This window comes from Callithrix jacchus, chromosome 5, assembly GCF_049354715.1.
Source record: "Callithrix jacchus isolate 240 chromosome 5, calJac240_pri, whole genome shotgun sequence".
Lineage (NCBI taxonomy): Eukaryota > Metazoa > Chordata > Mammalia > Primates > Cebidae > Callithrix > Callithrix jacchus.
In genome coordinates this window covers 144,157,106-144,179,328 of record NC_133506.1, presented here as the reverse complement: position 1 = coordinate 144,179,328, position 22,223 = coordinate 144,157,106, and the positions used below count along the sequence as shown (strand labels likewise).

Here is a 22,223-nt window from a genome sequence, read left to right as displayed (position 1 = left end):
GATAATGATTCATGCTTGTTTTTTAAATTCTTTTACCATGTTGTGTTCATAAATTGATATACTGGTTGAGCATCCCAAATCCGAAACTTGAGGGCAAGCATGATGTTCAAAGGAAACATTCACTGGAGCATTCTGAATGTGGATTAGGGATGCTCAATCAGTAAGTATTTGCAAATATTCCAAAACTTGGGGGAAAAAAAAGGAAATCTGCAATACTCTGTTTCCAAGCATTTTGGATAAGGGACATTCAGCCTGTGATGTTGTTTCATATTCTGTGTCCTGCAATTTTTTTTCTTTCAATATTGTATGACTTACCCATCTTAACACATAAAATTTCCAGTTGACTGATTTTAATAGTTCTATAGATTGCATACTTCTGCAGTTCAGTGTTCCTGTTGATGGACAGTTAGGTTTGCATGATAATGAGTAAGGCTGCAGAGCGTGTCTTGATCCTGTTGCTTCTCTAGGATACATATGAAGAATAGGATGTTGGGGCATGTCGGCTGGAGGTTTTCCCTTTGCTCTGCAACATGGTTGTACCAGTTTTTTACTGTCAGCAGAGTATGCTCTTCATACTTGATCTGACCAGACTTTAAAATTTTGGCCAGTTGATGTAAAATGGTGGTTCATTCCGTGATCATTATTGGTAAGGTCCTGTGAGCATGTTTTCTTACATTCAGTCAGCATTTGAGGTTTCCCTTTCGTGAACTGCCCATTCATTTCCTTTGTCCATTTAAAATTTTGGGGGGTATGTGTGCATGTTTCTCCTTATATTCTGCATATTAATCCTTTGTCAGTTACAAGCACTGCTAATATTTTCTCCCAGTCTGGGCTTTTTATGTGTTTTCCTTGTAATGTTGAATTTACAAGTCTTTTAAAATAGTTTTTGGTTTTCATGACTTTAATTTTTTCAATCCTCAGATCATAGACCGTTTTCTTCTATGCACTTTTGCATTCACATCTGAGTTTTTAATCTGGGAATTTTAAATAATTATTTTTGTGAAATAAATTTAGAAAAGATAAAACATATGCAATTTGACAATTAACAGAGCCAATACTTGGGTTAATTTGACAATTAACAGAGCCAATACCAATACTTGGTTACCACCACCTACGTAAAGATATAGATTAGTGGCAGCCCAGAACTGCCCCTCCATGGAGTCCATGGCTTTTCTTTATTGCACACTTCATTTTCTTGTGCTCTGCTTTATTGTGCCCACAGAAACTATGTTTTTTACAAACGGAAGATTTGTAGTAACTCTGCACTGAACAAGTCTATTGGTGCCATTTTTCTAATAGCATGTGCTCACTTTGGTAGTATACATTAGGAGTCCCCAGTCTTTTTGGTACCAGGGACCAGTTTCAGGGAAGGTAATTTTTCCACAGACTGGGGTGTGTGTGCACTTTTAATTCTATTATTATTACATTGTAATGTATAATGAAATAATTAGACAACTCACCATAATGTAGAATAAGGGGGAGCCCTGAGCTTGTTTTCCTGCAATTAGACAGTCCCATCTGGGGGTGACAGGAGACAGTGACAGATCATCAGGCATTAGATTCTCATAAGGAACACGCAACCTACATTCCTCACATGCGCAGTTCACAATAGGGTTTGCACTCCTATGAGAATCTAATGCCGCCACTGATCTGACAGGAGGCAGAACTCAGGCAATAATGCTAGTGATGGGGAGCAGCTGTAAATACAGCATGAAGCTTTGTTGGCTTGCCCACCTGCTGCTCATCTCCTGCTGTGTGACCCAGTTCCTAACAGATCACAGACCGGTATACCGTGGGATTTGGGGACCCGTGGTATAAGTGGTATACTTATAATCCACATACATTGTCGATACCTTCTTCTAGTCCATGGCTTATCTTTTTTACTTACCCACCATCTTTTAGTATTATCTTTTGATGAACCCCAATTCTTAAAAGTAGTTCAATTTTAGTCTTTCCCTTTGGGCAGTGCTTCTTTTTGTTTGTTTTTTTGAGACGGAGTCTTGCTCTGTTGCCCAGGCTGGAGTGCAGTGGTATGATATTGCCTCACTGCAACCCCCGCCTTCTAGGTTCAAGCAATTCTATCTCAGCCCCTGATTACAGGCGCATGCCACCGTGCTTGGCTAATTTTTATACTTTCAATAGAGACAGGGTTTCACCACACAGGCCAGGCTAGTCTCCAACTCCTGACCTCGTGATCGGCCCACCTTGGCCTCCCAAAGTGCTGGGATTACAGGCTTGAGCCACTGTACCTGGCTGGGCAGTGTTTCTTAATTCTTCTCCTATTTTAGGGTCATAAACATCCCTCCCCTAGTATTTACCCAGCTATTCTAGCACTGTATATTCCCTAGCTTCCTCTGTCCCCACTTTCCTGTTTTGTTTTCTAAGGTGGGTTCACATAGTCCTCTAGACGGTGTGCTTGCACCCGGAGTCTGTCCATGCCCATGGTCCCCTCTCCTTATCCTGCCCAGTTGATAGATCCTTTAGGGGTTTAAGTTAGTGTTAATTCATAGCCTGAGAAGAGTTATACTTGATATATAGTGGGTTTGAATCCTGGTTCTGCCTTTTATTAGTTGACAACCATTGGAAGGTTTTTAACCACCTGGCCTTATTTTGCCTATAAAATGGGAATACTAGTCTTTTCTCTAGAGGTGGTTATGAGAAATGATGTCACACAGCTTTGGTTTACTTTTCACGCATAACCTGTGGGGGCGAAGCATGACATTCTTGTATCATCCCAAACAGGGCACTCCTGCTATCCCAAGCCTGTCTGCCATCGACCCCTTTGCTTAGTCAAGCCCGAACCCTTGTGTACTCTGAGTACTTTTTTCTGTTACCCTTCACCATCCACTCCCAGTAGTCCCTAGATTGATCCATTTGATGTTGATGTTTTCTGGATCTATTTGTTACACTGAATCATGAATTGCTGATATCTGGTAATTTGGGACCTATAAATCAGTGATTTCCCATGGTGTAATCGAACCATTCCTGTCTCACAGGCACAGCACAGCCGCCTCATGTGCCTGGCAGCTTACTGGCCATTCTCCCATTACATCCAGCTCCATTATACTTTTTAACATGTAGGTCAGATTCTGGCACTTGGTCGAGACCCTTCCAAGTTGAATGTTTACAGTATGATCCATTGGCACATAGGATGAAAATACTGGCACTTCAGTGTATTTTTTAGAGATTCACCTCACTTTGTTGTTGGTGTGTTTATTTTGTAATGTATGTGGCATTAGTACAGTTACGTGATTGATGTGCTGGCCATATTATAAAAAGTTTAGACCATAGCCGCAAGGACATTTATGTTTTAACTAAATACCCAGTTATTTGGTCAAGCCAAATTTCACAGATCTTAGGTGCCTCTTTTATCTGCACCTCACACCTTGTGATTGTCCCTGATATACATTTGAGTCTGTTAGGCTATTTGATCACCTGTCTCTTCCCCAGGATTGTAAACTCTGAGAACAGATACTGTCTTTCTTGGCCATTTAGGACTTAAGTACCTGGGTTGGAGAACTACAAATTGGTGAAGAAAAATATTAAGACATCCTTAACTAATGGATAAAGGAAAGTAGTTCACAAGATGTGTACTAAGGAAATGTTTGATCACACTAGTAAAATTTTCTATTACATATTAAATCTAACTCTGACAATTTTATTCTAATAGGCAACCCATCTCGAACATCCAAGTCTGCACCTCCTCGTGATTTAGGCAATTCGGATAAGGGACAAGTAAATCTCTATTTTTATATATTCAAATGTACATTACTCAGGCTTGAAATCAATTTAATAAAGTTTCTAAACCATGTATAGAGTTTTTACTTAATGTTATAAATGTCATATATGTAATTGTAAACACTAGTCCTAGAACCCTGTATCAGGGTCTGGCTTTGGAAAAGGTTTCAGCTGCTTAAAATATCTTTTGCTTACAGGCTGCCTCTCCCAGGGAGCCACTTGAACCACTGAACATCCCAGATCCTGAATATAAAGAGGAGGAAGACGATGACATACAGGGAGAAATCAATCATCCTGATGGCAAGGTTAAAACATATTTTGAAATAATGAATTCTGTAAAAAATAAAACATAGGTGAAAGTCGCTGAAACAGAGAATCTAAAATAATGGCTCTGTGGACAGCGTGCCTTTAGCTGGCATTTCTCTCATTCAGAGAGTCAGCAAAAGAAAGCATACAATCTCTGTATCATCTTTGTTCCTACTCCAAAGCCTTTGTAATCCTTGGCACTTCTTAAAAGCTTCATTCCAGGTCTTCCTTGCTTGCAGCCTTTCTTATACCAATCCCAAGTCAGGGGCCTCTCTCCCTGTCTCCAGCCTACATAGTTTTATTCTTATGCTTAGGAAAGTTTCTGAGTGGGAAAACAGCTTAGAGGTTCCAGCTAAAGGGAAAAGGACATATATAAGAGGTTATGAGGGAATTTTTCCTCAGGTTTATGGAAAATTTACTTTTCAAATACCCTAATCTGGTCCATTTCTATTGAAATTAGAGAGAGTTCACTGCTAGCCTTGAGGAATGAGAGAAGAACTAAGAACAACAGTCAAAAGTAGTAGTTAAGACTTTGCTGTACAACATCTACTTTAGGGTAACAAATCATTGATGAGGGAAGATTTTCTTTTTTAGATGAATTCCAGCTAATACATGGAAAAGGAATGATAAAATTAGAAAATCACAAGTTTGCTACTCCTGATGAAATAAAGGATTTTTTGAGTGAATGTTTTACATTTTATTATGAAAAATTTCAAAGTAGGCAATTGGGAGGAGAATTAGGCAGATCTTTCTTAAAAGGTGATCATCTTGTGTTGTTTTTTTAGGTGGAAAAGGTTTATAAGAATGGGTGCCATGTTATACTGTTTCCCAATGGAACTCGGAAGGAAGTGAGTGCAGATGGGAAGACCATCACTGTCACGTTCTTTAATGGTGATGTGAAGCAGGTCATGCCAGACCAGAGAGTGGTATGTTTCCAGAAGCGTTCTCCTCCAGAGCTTAACCATCTCTGGAGAAAAGGCAAACTGACTGACTGTGTGTCTTTACAGATCTACTACTATGCAGCTGCCCAGACTACTCATACCACGTACCCGAAGGGACTGGAAGTCTTACATTTCTCAAGCGGACAAATAGGTACACACTTGCTCCATCCTCTCATTAAATTTTTCCCTTCTTTCAAAAAATACTTATTGTAAATTTTTAAACAGAAAAACATTTCCCAGATGGAAGAAAAGAAATCACGTTTCCTGACCAGACTGTTAAAAACTTATTTCCTGATGGACAAGAAGAAAGCATTTTCCCAGATGGTACAATTGTCAGAGTACAAAGGTATGACACCATTATATTAACAGAAAAATCACTCAGTGTGACACCTGTTCGTCTGTGCTCAGAAGGTGCCCCAGCCTTGCATTTCTAATGATATACCAACACCCGTATTAGGGGGTTCCATTTGAATGAATGTCCCACAGGCATGTCAAGCAATCAACTTGATGTGAATTATCTTTCACATTCTGTTTTGTTCCATTGTTTCAAAACAGATTTTAAGTCTGATGATGCCTCTTCCCAGGAATAGCTCTCTTCCCCACCTGATACAGAGCATTCAGATGGTTTTTAAATTAGTGAAACAAGGGTCCATTTTAATATAACAACCAAGAGGAAGAACACAAGTTTTTAAAAATTCCTAAGTATTTTGTGGTGAAAATGTAAATTAAAACAAGCTTTTCGGCCGGGTGCGGTGGCTCAAGCCTGTAATCCCAGCACTTTGGGAGGCCAAGGCGGGTGGATCACGAGGTCAAGAGATTGAGACCATCCTGGTCAACATGGTGAAACCCCGTCTCTACTAAAAATACAAAAAATTAGCTGGGCATGGTGGCGTGTGCCTGTAATCCCAGCTACTCAGGATGCTGAGGCAGGAGAATTGCCTGAACCCAGGAGGCAGAGGTTGCCATGAGCCAAGATCGCACCATTGCACTCCAGCCTGGGTAACAAGGACAAAACTCCGTCTCAAAAAAATAAATAAATAAATAAACAAGCTTTTCATGGGTACATATAAGTGCTAATCTGATAATTGGAACTATCACCCTGAAGCAGAAACCCTGTAGAAAGTTATAATTGTATAGGGAAAAGAACCAAGGGACATCTCCAGAAGTCGCTGCCAGAATCAAAAGGCTATTCTTCAATAGTTTTCCTGTTGTCTATTTTCTAAAAGAAATTCTATTTATTTTAAATTTTACAGTGATGGTAACAAACTCATAGAGTTTAATAATGGCCAAAGAGAAGTACATACTGCCCAGTTCAAGAGACGGGAATACCCAGATGGCACTGTTAAAACCGTATATGCAAATGGTCATCAAGAAACGAAGTACAGATCTGGTCGTATAAGAGTTAAGGACAAAGATGGTAATGTGCTAATGGACACAGAACTGTGATAATCCTTATGTGATCATGAAGTAACACTAACTGATTTTTCTTGTTAAAAAATGTACATTTATTGTGGATTCTGTTAATTTATTGTGTGTGTGTGGAAAAGATTGTTTGGTAAAATAAGAGTTTACCCGGGGCATGTTCATTTTTATACTCCTTGAAATGCAATGAGAGCTCTCATTTATCGTCCACTATCCGGTCTTTCAACAGACTAAAGAAAGAGTTTTTACTCTTTATAAACTGTACAATAGTAAGTGGGTGTGTTCATTGGTTGGAAATGACTATAAAAACCAAGAAGTACAGGAAGTATATCACATAGATGTCCCATAGGTACATCAGCTAGACAGCACTGGATTTGTACAGAAAGTGTACTCAAGAAGTAAATACACATCCCTTTAGCAAAATATTACTGTGTTCAGTTAGTACCAAAATTATAGCATTTGATCTCCTATAGAGGCTCATTAATTGTAACAGAATGGGAAGTTACAACCAGTGAATGAATATAAATAGGTCACACACAACAGGTAGTAGATAATCATAGTGAGGAGAAAGCAGTTATAACAAGGCTGACTTTGTAATGTCTCAAAATGGGACACCTGAGAGTAGAGGGGGCATGAACAATGACTAGCCAGTGTTAACCCATGGACCACAGCTACCTTAACGTTATCACAATGAGATTAGGCTCATGGAAGCAAGATGTCACTGAAGGACAGGCAGGCAAGTCACCTACTTGTAAATTTATATAATTACAGATTGGCCTAGACAGATCTTACCTGTCACATATACTATGAATCAGTTTTCCTTTTAATGAAATCTATCAATTCCTGGTGACTTAAAAACTGAATATGAAAAATCAAACTTTTCAAAGAAAGTAAGTACACACCCACCCAGGAAAGGTAAGGATTTTTAAAAGACAAAAAGCACAAACCTTTAAAGGTTGATAGGACAAGTGCAGTGGCTCATGCCTGTACTCCCAGCACTTTGTGAGGCTGAGGTTGATGGATCACAAGGTCAGGAGTTCAAGACCAGCCTGGCCAACACGGTGAAACCTCCTCTACCAAAAATACAAATATTAGCCGAGTGTAGTGGTGGGTGCCTGTAATCCCAGTTACTTGCAACGCAGGTGAATTGCCTGAACCTGGGAGGCAGAGGTTGCAGTAAGCCAAGACGATGCCACTGCCACTGCACACCAGCCTGGGTGACAGAGTGGGACTCTGTCTCAAAAAACAAAAAAGAAAATCTTGATAGATGAGCGAACATTTCGTCAAATGATATTAAAAAATGGGAAAGACAAGCCCCAGATTAGAACATACACAACTGATCAAGGATGACTAGAATACAAAGGATATGAACAAGCAATAAGTGACAATGCTCACTAGCTAATAAACCAGTGAATGCAGATTCAATAAGATACACACTGGGATGAGATACCTTTTCTTACTAACATCATAGTCTGGCAAATAAAAGTCTGGTGACGCCAAGTGCTGGCCAGGAACTCAGATAATCGATGGTGGGATAAATTGGTAGAATTACTGTTTAGAAAGCAAAAAAAAAAAGTAGTTGTAATTATAAAAGTAAAAAAAGTAACCCCATGACCCAGCAAATTCCATCACTATATATATGTACTAGAAATCCTCTCATGTATACAAGGATCCTATAGAGGAATATTTATGATTTAGAAAAAACTGGTAATGGAGTATCAACGTAAATTATGTACACAGATGGATATAGCAGTGAAAGTGTATAGAGTTATACATACCAATATGGATAAAAAGCAAATAAATAATAAAAGATAATTGTGTGACAGCACATACATCAAAAAATATACAGTGCAATTAACAGAGCAAAAATTGGGTGCTTTTCTGATCAGTCTAGCATCACTACTAGTCCCACGCCTCCCACTATGAAGAGAATGAAAACTTAGGCACTTATCCATCTTTATCTGCAAGCCCCATTTCTACTAATGGCATATAAACAGCCATGTGGAACTGTGAGTCAATTAAACCTCTTTCTAAATTGCCATATCATTTATGGATGCATTCATACGTAATAAAATTATAAAGACCTTTATATGAACGATAAATGTCAAATCACAACAGTAGTGTTTACCTCTTGATATGGTTTGGCTGTGTCCCCACCCCAAATCTCTAGTTGTAATCCCCATGTGTTGGGAGAGGGACCTCGTGGGAGGTGGTTTCCCCAGGCTGTTTTCATGATAGTGAGTTCTCACAAGATCTGGTGGTTTTATAAGGTGTGATTCCCCCATTTGCTTTGCATTTCTCCCTCCTGCCACTTTATGAAGAAGGGGTTGCTCTCCCCCTTCGCCTTCTGCCATGTTTGTAAGTTTCCTGAGGCCTTCCCAGCCATGTGGAACTGTGAGTCAATTAAACCTCTTTCTAAATTGCCCAGTCTCTGGCACTTCTTTATAGCAGTGTGAGAACAGACTAATACACTTCTACAGAAGGCGGGGGAATGCCTGGGAGAAGCCTTTTTGTACTGATGATGTCTTTTTAAGCTGAATCATTAAGTATAAAATGAACTAATTTTTTTCCATATGTCTTTGCTATTTCATTTTGAAATTATGGCAAAATAAAGCAAATGTTGGGAAGCAAACATTTATTAACTATTTTTACCCATTACAATTCCTATATGTAAAAATAAGGAGAGTTAAAGCACTATTGCACAACAAATTAGGAAAACAATTTCAGGTCTAAATATAACAGAAAACTTCCTTCTAGGCTTCTATAGATTATCTTCACTGTATACCTGAAAAACAAAATGTGTTATTTTAAATCTCTGCTTAATGTAAATGTTCAAGTCTACTAGCTGAATCACTTCTTATGGACAAGATAAAAAGTTAGCTGGTTAGCATGTACTTTAATAACTTGGTATGAGGATGCTGACTGTTCAGAAGTTCTGTGTGCTTAGCAGATATTTATGTGCTTAAATTATTTACAGTGCCCACTCTCTCCTGCTCTCCCCATGTACCCAGTACTGTGAGAGTCATGACAGCCATCCAAGCTTCCTTACAGATAGGGGACCTCTTTGATACCTAGTGCTCAATAAGTGAGAAGGGTCTATGAAGAAATCTGAAAGAGATTCTTTTGGAGTGTTGCTATCATTTCTTTGAGACATCAAGGAAAATTGGGTGCTTTTCTGATCAATCTAGCATTAATCGCCACTGGTCCCCATGCCTTATGCTATAAAGAGAATGAAAACTTACACTTAACGCACTTATTCATCTTTATCTGCAAGCCCCATTTCTACTAATGGCATATGAACTGGATGCTGCTCATTGTCATATAATGTCACTATTTGTTCTGGTGCTGGAGCCTAAAATTGAAAGATAAAGTTGTCAAGAAACAATAATGTCTTTGGGGCCTTTTCCCTCTCATATCTGGCCATTCACACAGGTGGGAAAAGGCGTTCTCAGGGGTCTATTGATAATTTATACTCTGTGGTTCCAAAAGGCATCTGTAGTGGTTTCCTGCAAAATCCCATTCTTTCCATTCTTCTGCTCTATTTAAATTTCTTCTCCTGCAGTTTTCCCAAATGAAGCTACCACCATCCCTTGTTACAGTTCATTTGCATTCCACACAAAGCATTATACATTTATGCATAAAATGACTGTGATGGTTAATATTAGTTGTTAACTTGGCTGGACTGAGGGATGCCTCAATGGCTGGTGAAGCATTTCCAGGTGTGTCTGGGAGGGTGTTTTCAGAGGTAACTGATGCTCAATTAGTAGACAGAGAGGAAGACCCACTCTCTATGTCAACAGACAGGCAGAAAGGGTAAGTTCTCTTTTCTCCTTTCCTTCCTGGGTGGCAGACACCTTTTCTCCACCTACCTTCACACATCATCCTCCAGATTCTTTGGCTGCTGGACTGCAGGACTTGCACCATTAAGCTCCCAGGGGTTCTTTGGCCTTGGACTAGAGGCTGCATTTTTGACAGCTTCCCTAGTTTTGAGGCCTCCAGACTGAGCCATGCTACCAGCTTCTCTGGTTCTCCAGCTTGTAGACAGCCTATCATAGGGCTTCACCTCTGACTGTGTGACCCAATTTCCTTAATAAGTCCTTTCATATATCCTATAGTTCTGATTAGCTGGGGAATCCTTATATACTGACCAAATTTTGAATATTAGAGAAGTGAAAAAACACTTGTCTATAAGAAATACTTGCCCTATTTTCACTGGCTTGAGACAAAATTCTCTATGAGCTATTCATACAACTCTGCACATGCAATAGCGTATGTACAGGGTTTTCAAAAAGCACTTTCTAGTAATCATGCTATGAGCTCAGTTTTGTCATAGCCAGTATGTTAGGAGTCCCCACATCATGGCACCAGGCAGGAGTCACAAAGGAAGGAAGCAGGCTGAGCTGCACACCAGCAGTGAGCACTAGGTGAACAGAACATCACACATTTCCATCTAAGGGGCTGTGGCTACACTTTTAGCTGACCGCCATTTCAGGGGGATGGGGAGACACAGGATTCCTAGTTTTTAGAATATCTAACCAGAGCCAGAAATACAGATTTTTTGGGTAGAATTTCCAACTTTAAAACACTGTGTGCTAAATAAAACAAGGTACAGGCCAGATTCTGCTGTGGGCTACTATGATATGCTCAGCCTCAGAAGAAGAAAACATATTAAACACAGTCTGGACTTTTTATTTGACCTTTTGATGCAGGTTCTACTATATGAATTCAAAAGTGGTACAATTATGAGATTAGTACAATTAGAGTAATTCAAGCCTTTCTATAATGACCAGAACTACTGTTCTTTCCCACTCATCTTTTAGGATGCTGGTGAAATGCCACATTCCTGTTTTACTTGGTCGATTAAGTACTTGAGTGGCTTCTAAGTAGCAGCTCAAACACCCTTTCCTGATCTCTCTAAATACAAATAATCATTTCTTCTTACACTGTCCCCACCCGCAAAGTTAGCTATTCCTCTGTTATAGTACTTATTTCATTCAGCTTCACACTAATTGCATATTTTTTGCCATTATAAGCTAATTATGGGATATTCATCTTAAGCAGTTTATTAATTACATAAATATTCTATATCACCATAGGGGCAAGCAGTTTGTTAAATTTAAGCTAAGACATTTTAACAAGCCTTAAGCCCATATATATAGCTTGATATGCTTGAGTATACTATTGCATGTAGAGTTGCATAGACACAAACACTTTATAAAAGTTAGTAGGGACACAGAAACAGCTTTAAAATAATTTTGGCTAGTTGAGGCACTTACCATGGATGCAGCATAAAGCTGTCTTCCTTGAAGACAGTCTATCATAGCCCATAGTGCCTCCATGCTCCATTTGGGACAATATGGTATTCTTGTCTCCCGTAGATCCCTTAAGGGAGGTTTAAACCCTGCCAAGAAAACCTTTATGGCTCGAGCTGGATACCGCATAAGATGTGAAGGAATTTGGCACAGTCTGTCACAAAAGAAATTCTTAAATTAAAATTCTCTTCCAGGTGAAACCATACAATTCTTAGAAGAAAACATAGGGAAAAAGCTTCAGAACACTGGATTTTGCCGATTTTTTTTAATACAACACCAAAAGCACAGGAAATGAGAAAAATCAGATAAAATGGACTTCCTAAAAAATTAACTTCTGTGTATCAAAGGACACAATCAACAACAAAAAGCCAATCTACAGAATGGGAAAAATATACATAAACATGGACATTACTCTAAAGATTACAAATGTCCAATAAGCACATGAAAGGATATTCAACATCACTAATCATTAGAAAAATGGAAATCAAATCCAAAGTGAGATTCCACCTCGAATCTACTAGAATGGCTATTATAGACAAAATTACAAGTGCTGGTGAGGATGTGCAAGAATTGGAACTTTTGCACACTCTTAGAATATAAAATGGTGCAGCCACTGTGGGAAACACCATGGAGGTTCCTCAAAAATTAAGCATAGAATATATGATCCAGCAGTTCCATTTCTGGGTATATACCCAAAATAACTAAAACAGGTACTCAAAGAGACATGTATACCCATGTTCATAAAAGCATTATTCACAAAAGCCAAAAGTGGGGAGCAACCCAAGTTCCACCTTCCAGTGACGGGATAAGATGTAGTATATAAACTGAATGAGGGGGCTCCAAAAGTTCATGGAAAAATAAAATTAAGATGAAAATAAAAAATGTAAACTTCATTTCTCAACTTAAGTTCCTTCAAGATCATGAAACATTTGTAAGCTATGGTAACAGCCATTTAGTCCATCCCTTAAGAACTGAGGATCGTAGGAATATAAACATGTCAATGTGATCTTACATTATTAACTGGAGAAAAGTAAGACTAGGAAACAAAAAACAAGTTAGAATGGGCCAAATCAGGACTGTAACGTGGATGCCTAGTGATTTAGGCAAAACTCTAGCAAAATCACCCTTGTTTGATGAGAGGAATGAGCAGAGCACTGTGGTGGTGAGGGACTCTGGTGAACTTTTCCCAAGCGTTTTCCTACTAAAGTTTTGGCTTTCTCAAACAGTCAAAATAAGATGATGTTGCGATTCTTTGGCCTTCCAGAAAGCCAGCAAGCTAAATGCCTAGAGCATCAAAAACAACAACAACAACTGTTGCCATGGCCTTTGCTCTTGACTGGTCTACTTTTGACTGGACCACTTCTACCTCTTGCTTTTCACTGTGCTTTGTCTTCAGGATCATACTGGTAAAGCCATGTTTCATATGAAGTTACAGTTCTTTGAAGAAATGCTTCAGGGTCTTTATCTTGCTTGTCTACAATTTGCATTGAAAGCTCTGCTCCTATCTGTAGCTGATCTCAGTGCAACAGGTTTGGCACCCATTGAGTGAAGAATTTGCTCAACTTTTTCAGTCAGAACTGTTTAAGCTGAATCAATTGAAATTATTTTGTGTTGGCTATTATTTCTGCTGTTGTTGGTCCTCTTCGATTAGGGCATGAACAAGATTAATTTTTTTCCTCACAAATTGATGTAGTAGGGCTGCTGCTATGGGCTTTATCTTCAACATCATCTCATTCCTTCATGAAACAAGTTATCCACTTGCAAACTGCTTTCTTTGGAGCACTGTTTCCATAAACTTTTTATACAGCAACAATGATCTCACTCTTCCTCCACCCAAGCTTCACCATAAATTTGATGTTTGTTGTTTCAATTGGAGAATTCGTGTTGCACTTATCCTTTTAGTGCCTCAAACTAGATCCTGTTCAGACACGTTAGAACAAGTTAGTACAAATTTATTTTGGTGAAAAAAATGTTGACGTCCATGCTTTTTTTCATAGTATGCATTTTCCATGAACTTTTTGAAGACCTCTCATATATATAATGAAGTATTTTCAGCCTTAAGAAGTAAATTCTGACACATGCTACAACATGGATGAATCTTTAAAAATTATGCTATTGAAATAAGCCAGTCACAAAAGAACAAATATTGTATGCATTTGCTTATATGAGGTACCCAGAACAGGCAAATTCAGAGACAGTAGACCATGGGTTACCAGGGACTGGGTAAGAACGGACTAGGATGCTATTGTTAATGGCTGCAGGATTTCTGTTTGGAACGACAAAATCATTCTGGAAATGGAAACTGGTGATAGCTGTATAACCTTGTGAATGTATTTAACGCCAATTAGTTATTTTACTTAAAAACAGCTAAAATGGGCCAGGCGTAGTAGCTCATGCCTGTAATCCCAGAACTATGGGAGGCCAAGGCGGTTGGATCACCTGAGGTCAGGAGTTTGAGATCAGCCTAACCAACATGGTGAAACCCTGTCTCTAGTAAAAATACAAAAACATTAGCCAGGAGTGGTGGCGAGCAGCTGTAATCCCAGCTACTTGGGAGGCTGAGGAAGGAGAATCTCTTGAACCTGGGAGGCAGAGGTTGCAGTAAGCCAAGACTGCACCACTGCACTCCAGCCTAGGTGACAGAGCAAGAAAAAAAAAAAAAAAAGCTAAAATAGTAAATTCTATGTATACTCTAACACCATAAAAAATCTAGATTAAAAGTTTCCTAATGTATAAACAGCCTTAGAATAATCCTTTTCTTTTAAAAGAGGCAAAATATTCTCAATAAGAAAACTATATATACATAAAAACCAACGAAGAAACCTAATTCAACACCCTGACATTTATTTTTAACCTGTTTAATGTCAGCTTTGCAGTTGATCCATAATCAACAAATTGTACTAGGATAGATAAAGGATTAAATTCTTTTATGGAAACAATCTTCGCTCTATACCATAAGCCATCATCATACTCTGCAAGGCAAGGCATTTCTGGAAAGACAGAAAGAGGGAAAAAGTCATATTGTCTTTTATTAAATGTTTTTACTCCAAAGGAAATCAACATATCAAAGAGCTATCTGCACCCCATGTTTATTGCAGCACTATCACAATGGCCAAGATAGGGAATCAACCCAGGTGTTCGTCAACAGATGAATGGATAAAGAAAATGTGGTGTATATACACAATGAATACTATTTGGCCATTAAAAAAAGGATGGAATCTTGTTATTTGCAGCAACGTGGATGGATCATTATATCAAGTGAGATAAGACAAGCACAGAAAGACAAATATCATATGTTCTCACTCATATGAGAGCTAAAAAAAGTGGATCTCAGGAAGATAACAAGTACATTAATGGTTACATGAGGCCATAAAATTCATGTATATATGTGTTTGGGGTGGGGGGAAGAAGAGAGGTTGGTTGATAGGTACAAACATATAGTAGGAAGGAGTAAGTTTTAATATTTGATAGCAGAGTAGTGTGCCTAGTTAACAACAATGGGTGGTATAGTTCAGATTAGCTAGAAGTCTTGAAATGTTCCCAACACACAAATGATAACTGCTCAAGGTAATTAATACCCTAAATACTGTCTTGATAATTACACATTCTATGCATGTAGTATCACATGTACCACGTAAATATATATAATTATGTATCAGAAATGTTTAATACAGAAAAGTACAAAGACGAAAATGTAACCACCATATGCTCACCATCCAGAATTAAACATTGAACCATTAGCCTCATGTTGGCTTCTCTTTTTCTGTTCATATTTTATAAACCTTTGTTCACTAATTCTATGGATTAAGCTTCAAACAAACATACTTCACCCATTTTCAGAGTTGCTAGTTCTTCTATTCCTAAAGTTTATTAGCTCATATTGCCACTGCCCCAACTTCTGATACTCCCCTAGTCTCTTTTAGTGTGGGTCATCATCTTTGGCAAAGGATGATACATGTTTGCTGTTCCTGCCTTCCATTCTGTCCTCCCATTCATTTGCTATGGGACCACCAGAATTAAATTTTTAAAAATTCAATTACATTGCTCTTATTTAAAATTCTTTAGAATTTTAATGTCAAGTCCTTATTGCATTTCACAGGCTTCTTCAGTTATTTGTTCTCCTAAACAACTTCTACCATATTTCCTCAATGAGTTACCTAAATAGGATTACTTAAAACTTTGATGCTTCTATTTAGCTTATGGCTGCCCTCCTCACTAGAGTATTTTCCTAAGCCCTTCTTTTTATGATGTTTATCATAGACAACAGAAAAACATTCTGACAGTTTTTAGGGTATTCATCACCTTGAGCAGTTAACAGTCTTTCAAAGCCTAGCTCCAACATGACCAACAAAGCCCTAATAATTGATCACTGCTTTCCCTGTGATCCTATGGCATTATGCACACTCCTTTAAGAGGAGCTATTCTTGTCATACTATACTTGGTTTACATGTCTCTTTTCTGCTTAGAGCACCTGTTCTTGAGTGCGGAACTGCTGTTTGTATTCCTAGCATGGTACCTGATACAAGCAAATACTCAGTAAAGAAAAAAAGTGTGCTAATGAGTGCTAGGCTTAAGTGAAACTGTGGAAAAATTAGTACAGTATGTACTTCCCTTTGTACATGCTTAGATTTCAGAGTGATGGCATGTGCCTCAGTTTCCCATCTTGTTCTACTTCCTTATGTCATCATGCTTTCTACGTAATTTCACAGATAATTCTACTTGACAAGTGATATTGAAATATACGACTAAAGAATAAGGATTTTTGTTTCAAGTAATTTTTATTAAAGAATTATAGACAATTTCTTGCATATATAGAGTCATCAGGGCCAGGTGCAGTGACTCACGCCTGTAATCCCAGCACTTCGGGAGGCTGAGGCGGGCAGATCACTGGAGGTTGGGAGTTTGAGACCAGCCTGCCCAACATGGAGAAACCCTGTCTTTACTAAAAATACAAAATTAGCTGGGTGTAGTGGTGCATGCCTGTAATCCAAGCTACTTGGGAGGCTGAGGCAGGACAATCACTTGCACATGGGAGGTGGAGGTTGCAGTGAGCCAAGATCACGCCACTGCACTCCAGCCTAGGTAACAGAGCAAAACTCCGTCTCAAAACAAAAACAAAAGGCTGGGCATGCTGGCTAATGCCTGTAATCCCAGCAATTTGGGAGGCCAAGGTGGGCAGTTCACTTGAGGTCAGGTGCTTAAAACCAGCCTGGCTAACATGGGGAAACCTCATCTCTACTAAAAATACAAAAATTAGCTGGGTATGGTAGCACACAGCTGTAATCCCAGCTACTCGAGAGGCTGAGACAAGAGACTTGCTCGAACCCAGGAGGAGGAGGTTGCAGTGAGCCGAGATCACATCACTGCACTCCAGCCTGGGTGGCAAAATGCGACTCTGTCTCAAAAACAAACAATCACTGAACACAGGTAAGACTGATGTTTTTTCCTTTGCTAAAATATCAGGAGTAAATACATTCACATGCATCAAATACTGCAATGACTAGATACATTTTCCTCAGAGGAGACTCACACATATTGAATAAAGATAGAAAGAATGGACAGAAAAGATAAAGAGTAGAAATCTGACCTATCCTGACAGAACAGTTCATACTTTGAGACTCGACCTCAACATTCCCATTGTAAGTGGCTGTAATTAAAATGACAGTCATTAAGGTCTGAATAACAACTCTTGAAATTTCAGCTACTGATAACCTCAAACTTAAAAAGTCATCTTTATGCAGTTTTCCAACACCATCTTATTTGTGGAACATTAAAGTGCCCCCAAGGGAGTCTCTTAGTTCACCTTCCTAATCTAGAAAGCGAGAAAGAGGTCATCTTCTTGGTTTCTTGAGTATTCCAAGAAATCATGCATGTAAAGTGAACATGAGGAAAATATCAACATTAGAGATAGCCAAAGGTTATCAGCCCATTAAAACAAAATCCAAGTTTTATTAAATATTGTTTCATTCAAATGTAGTAAGTATACCTGTTCTAAAATCTGTCAGAGGAGGAAGCGTCTCTACTTTTGTATTAACCCTCTGCAGTGCTTCATCAAGGCTTTCGGATTCTGATTCCCCGCTGACTCCACTATCATCTGTGTCACGATGCTGTTCCACAGCATCAAGACAAATACACACCTAAGTTGGGAGAAGGAAAGAAAAAATTTCAGATTCTGGAATTTCAAGAATTAATTTATGTGGACAAAATTACTGTGGCAACCTCCAGCAATGTCCTCAGGAAACCTGTATCTCCTGATATTCACCTTCTGTTCCTTCCCACATCCTACCACACTTATCTTGTAATCAAGAGAACATGATTAGGCCGGGCACAGAGGCTCAAGCCTATAATGCTTTAGAAGCCTATAATGCACTTTAGAAGGCTGAGGTGGGGAGGATCACTTGAGCTCAGGAGTTAAAACCAGCCTCAGCAACACAGTGAGACTTCATCTCTACTAAAAATAAAAAAAAAATTAGCTGGGCATGATAGTAGTACATGCCTGTAGTCCCAGCTAATCGGGAACCTGAGGCAGGAAGAAAACTTGAGCCTGGGAAATTAAGGCTGCAGTATGATTGTGTCACTGCACTCTCCAGCCTGGATGACAGACAGAATGTGACCTCCATCTCAAAAACAAACAAACAAAAAAAAACCACACAACTGAAATGACAATGTGTGTCTCCTGAGACTGACTTATAAGAACATGTAGCTGTTGTTTTGGTAGAGCTCTGCCAGGGATTTCATGCTCCAAGAAGCCACAGCCATGCTGCAAGCAGACAATCAGAGAGGCCACAGGCAGAAAACAGAGCCTTCCAGGTGATGTCATGTGAGTGACTCTTCGGAGGTGGTTTCTGCAGCCTCTGCCAACACCATGATTGCAGCCTCCTAAGAGCCTGGGCTAGAGTGCTTCACTAAGCAGCTCCCAGATTCCTGATCCTTGTATGTGTTGTACTAAGCCACTAAGTTTAAGGGTAACTTGTGATGCAGCAATAAATAATAATTTCAGCTACTGATAACCTCAAACTTAGAAAATCTTAGAAGGCTGAGGTGCGAGGATCGCCCACCTCTGTTTGGGTAATACAAAATTACCCAAACCAGCAACAGTTGTTTAGCAACTATATAGAGCATAACATACTACTTACTCTGCTCTCTGATGAATATTAGAAAGCAAATCCTTCCCCTGCCTGTGAGAGAATGGCTTACTGTTGTAAAAGGCTAAAGGAGCTGCTGAAGCTACTTATTTCTTCCTCTCTTTGTTAGCCAAGGACATGGAGGTGAACTTATGGTGCCTTTATTCATACATTTAATCAACATTCACTGGGTGCCTGGTATTTATCAGCCACTATTCTAGGTTCTTGGGATACCTCAATGAACAACATGGAGCTAAATCCTAAGGGGAGGCAGACAAACATAATAAGGACGACACAGTGTCAGCCAGGTGGTTAAGTGGAAGAGTTCAGTGCAGGAAGAGGAAGGGGAGATGTTTAAGATTTCACAGGTAGAAATCTAAATACCAGATATAAATGTAACACGGAATAAAGCAGCACAACACTGGGAACCCTGCAGGTCCTTAAGACACACTTGCCCGAAATATTAACAAATATCTGAAGAGGATATTACACGGTGAGGCAAACTAGAGGTCACAAATTTGCAATATTTGAAATCAGAAAGATAAAGAAATGAAGAGTCACTTCTAGTGTTTTTTTTTTCTTCTGAGGTCTGTATCATTTGAACTGTAGAGTTTTCTAGTGTTTAAGACCAAGATAGCTTTTTATGTTTTTAATCACCAACTAATCATTTAGATTACATACTTCATTAGGTGAGACAACATGCTTAACTTGAACAGCACAGAGTTCTCCTGGGGGAGGCAGCGATGAAGACAAATACGGTGGTAAAAGAGGAGTCTCTGTTTCAGACAAAAGCAATTCCTAAAACACCACAAAAAAATTCAAATTTCAGAATGAGGACAAAAATCTATTACATTATAAAAATTCATGATGGTGACAATTTACTTTCAATTTGCAGAAAGCAATCTCTCTTAAATATTGAATACCACAGAATGATTGTTACAGTAGGACCAAAATGTGATAAAGATCTTTAATACTCTTCTGTCCTCTAATTTTAAAAAGCGTTTTGTGCACAAAAAAAAATGCATGAATGTTTACTGATTATCTACATACACACATACAATTCTAGATGAATAGTCAATAGTAACTGCCACTAATGAAGGCTGGGGTGTTTGAGGTGCAGAATGAGGAACAGATCCCTTTTCCTTTTATAAACTTTTATGGTATTTAAGAATAAGTACTTTCTAATAAAAACTAAAATAGGAAATGCTAAAAGAAAATGTAAGTTAAAATCATCAAAAAGGTGTGCTTTCTCTTAAGCCCTATGAAAGCATAAGAAATACTACAGTTGGCACGTGCCTGTAATCCCTGCTACGCAGGAGGCTGAGGCAGAATTGCCTGAACCCAGGAGGTGGAGGTTGCGGTGAGCCAAGATTGCGCCATTGCACTCCAGCCTGGGTAATAAGAGCGAAACTGTCTCAAAAAAAAAAAATACTACAGTTATGTGATTTCCAAGAAGATCACAACACCTGGCAATTGTTAAAAGCAAATGTATATAAAAATGTGGTGCACGTTTTTCTGCAAATACCAGCAATATCTTTATAAAAAGTTCTTATTCTTCAAGAATATGATAATTATCTTAAGTAAAACCATCATATTCAAATTTGTAGGTTAATTTATTACTATTTAATATTTCCAAACTGGTAGCCAAACAAAACAGAACTTTTGAACCTAGGAAAATTCAGCAAAAAGTGATCTACCACTGTTGAAATTTGTTGAACTTAACAAAGTAATATGTAATTTACAATAAGGGTATCTTATTTTTGTAAATTACAAAAGTTTACTTACTAAAACTCTTCCTGCACCAAAAAGTCCAAGTGACAGAAGAAAAAAACAGATAAATTGGACTTTATCAAAATTAAAAACTCTGGTCCTTAAAAGCAAACTATCAAAAAAATGAAAAGAAAGTTGGGTGTAGTGGCCTGTAGTTCCAGCTACTCTGCAAAAAGGCGGGAGGACTGCTTGAGCCCAGGAGTTCAAGACTAGCCTGGGCAATATAGCAAGGCGCTATCAAATCAATCAATGTGAAAAGACAACCCACAGAATAAAAGAAATTATTTGCAATCATATATTTGATAAGGAACTTGCATGGAGAATTATAAAGAACTGTTATAGCTCAACAATAAAAAGATCAACAACCCAAATAAAAAATAGGAAGATTTGAAGGGATTTCTCAAATATAAATATAAATATAAATATAAATATAAATATAAATATAAATATATATAAATGGCCAATAAGACATGAAAAGATCCTCAACAATACTAATCACCAGGGACAAGCGTATCAAGTCTACAATGATATGCCACTTCACAACTAACCTAAAATGCTAGAAAACAGATTACAAGTAGTAATCTGGTGAGGAGGTGGAAACACGGGGTCCTTGAGCACACACTACTGGCATACAGGTAAAATGATGCTGATATTTTGGGAAACAGTTTTGGAGATCTTTACAATGTTAAACATAGTTACCATAGGCTCAGTAATTCCACTACTAGCTGTATTCTCTAAAGAAGGAAAAACATGTCTACATAAAAACTTGTATCTGATCAAGCAGCAACATTATTCACAATCACCATAAGATGGAAAAAACCCATGTGTCTATCAACAGATTAATGCGTAAACAAAATATGTCCATACAATGGAATTTTATTCAGCAATAAAAAGAAATAAAGCACTAATTTGTACAAAATGTACGAATCTTGAAAATGTTATGCTAAGTGAAAAGCCAATGACAAAGGACCACATAGTATATGATTCCATTTATATGAAATGTACAGGATAAACAAATCCATAGGGTCAGAAGATGAAGTGGCTGTCATGAAGCTAGGGAAGGAAGAATGCAGAATGACTGCTGCTGGTACAGGGCTTCTTTTTGGGGTGATGAAATGTTCTGGAAATAGATAGTGGTGATGGTTACAAAACAGTGAACAGTATTAAACACCACCGAAGTATACATTTAATAGGTAAATTCTATGATCTATAAATAATACCTCAATAAAACTTATAAAAAAAGCTCTGACTATCCAGAATCAGATCCTTTGTATTAATGAAGCGTCCGTCCAAAGTTTCCAAAATACTTGGATTGTTACTTACCTCAAGCCTTATTTCCCATTGTTTCTCTTCATACTTTTTATCATAATCTGATCTTGGTTTCTGAAATAAATCAAGCATTTCAAAAAATATCGTTGAGTAAAATCGCCTTTAGCTATATTGTTTTAAGATATTTTTCCAATTTTGTCCCCACAAAAACTGGGTGCATTTCCTTGTTGGTATTCATTTATTTATTTGAGATCAGTTGCAGGCAAATCTAATGTTCTGAATAATCTTACCATCTTAAGTTTTCAACAATAAGAAACCTCAAACTTATGCTAACACGTGTC

At 38.3% G+C, this 22,223-nt stretch overlaps 2 protein-coding genes across 21 annotated transcripts in view; one reads left to right on the top strand and one right to left on the bottom strand.

The window, feature by feature from the left end:
* The window catches only part of CPAP (centrosome assembly and centriole elongation protein), a 97,918-nt gene extending 88,126 nt beyond the window's left edge, over positions 1 to 9,792 (top strand). For 6 of the 10 annotated variants that reach the window (XM_054256719.2, XM_035302370.3, XM_054256720.2 and 3 more), the window contains 6 exons: positions 3,671 to 3,735; positions 3,936 to 4,043; positions 4,830 to 4,970; positions 5,052 to 5,136; positions 5,211 to 5,331; positions 6,239 to 9,792. In XM_054256719.2, the coding sequence (XP_054112694.1) occupies positions 3,671 to 3,735; positions 3,936 to 4,043; positions 4,830 to 4,970; positions 5,052 to 5,136; positions 5,211 to 5,331; positions 6,239 to 6,431 (713 nt within the window). In that variant the 3' untranslated portion in view covers positions 6,432 to 9,792. The remainder of the gene's footprint in view (positions 1 to 3,670; positions 3,736 to 3,935; positions 4,044 to 4,829; positions 4,971 to 5,051; positions 5,137 to 5,210; positions 5,332 to 6,238) is intronic. The other 4 variants (XM_078375195.1, XM_035302371.3, XM_078375196.1 and 1 more) reach the window with 2 other exon arrangements.
* The window catches only part of RNF17 (ring finger protein 17), a 157,988-nt gene continuing 144,720 nt past the window's right edge, over positions 8,956 to 22,223 (bottom strand). For 9 of the 11 annotated variants that reach the window (XM_078375187.1, XM_078375188.1, XM_078375192.1 and 6 more), the window contains 7 exons: positions 21,937 to 21,996; positions 19,525 to 19,641; positions 17,706 to 17,856; positions 14,574 to 14,709; positions 11,684 to 11,873; positions 9,650 to 9,759; positions 8,956 to 9,192 (listed from right to left, as the gene is read on the bottom strand). In XM_078375187.1, coding sequence (XP_078231313.1) covers positions 9,661 to 9,759; positions 11,684 to 11,873; positions 14,574 to 14,709; positions 17,706 to 17,856; positions 19,525 to 19,641; positions 21,937 to 21,996 — 753 coding nt within the window. In that variant the 3' untranslated portion in view covers positions 8,956 to 9,192; positions 9,650 to 9,660. Of the gene's footprint in view, positions 9,193 to 9,649; positions 9,760 to 11,683; positions 11,874 to 14,573; positions 14,710 to 17,705; positions 17,857 to 19,524; positions 19,642 to 21,074; positions 21,734 to 21,936; positions 21,997 to 22,223 lie in introns of those variants that run through there. The other 2 variants (XM_078375193.1, XM_078375194.1) reach the window with 2 other exon arrangements.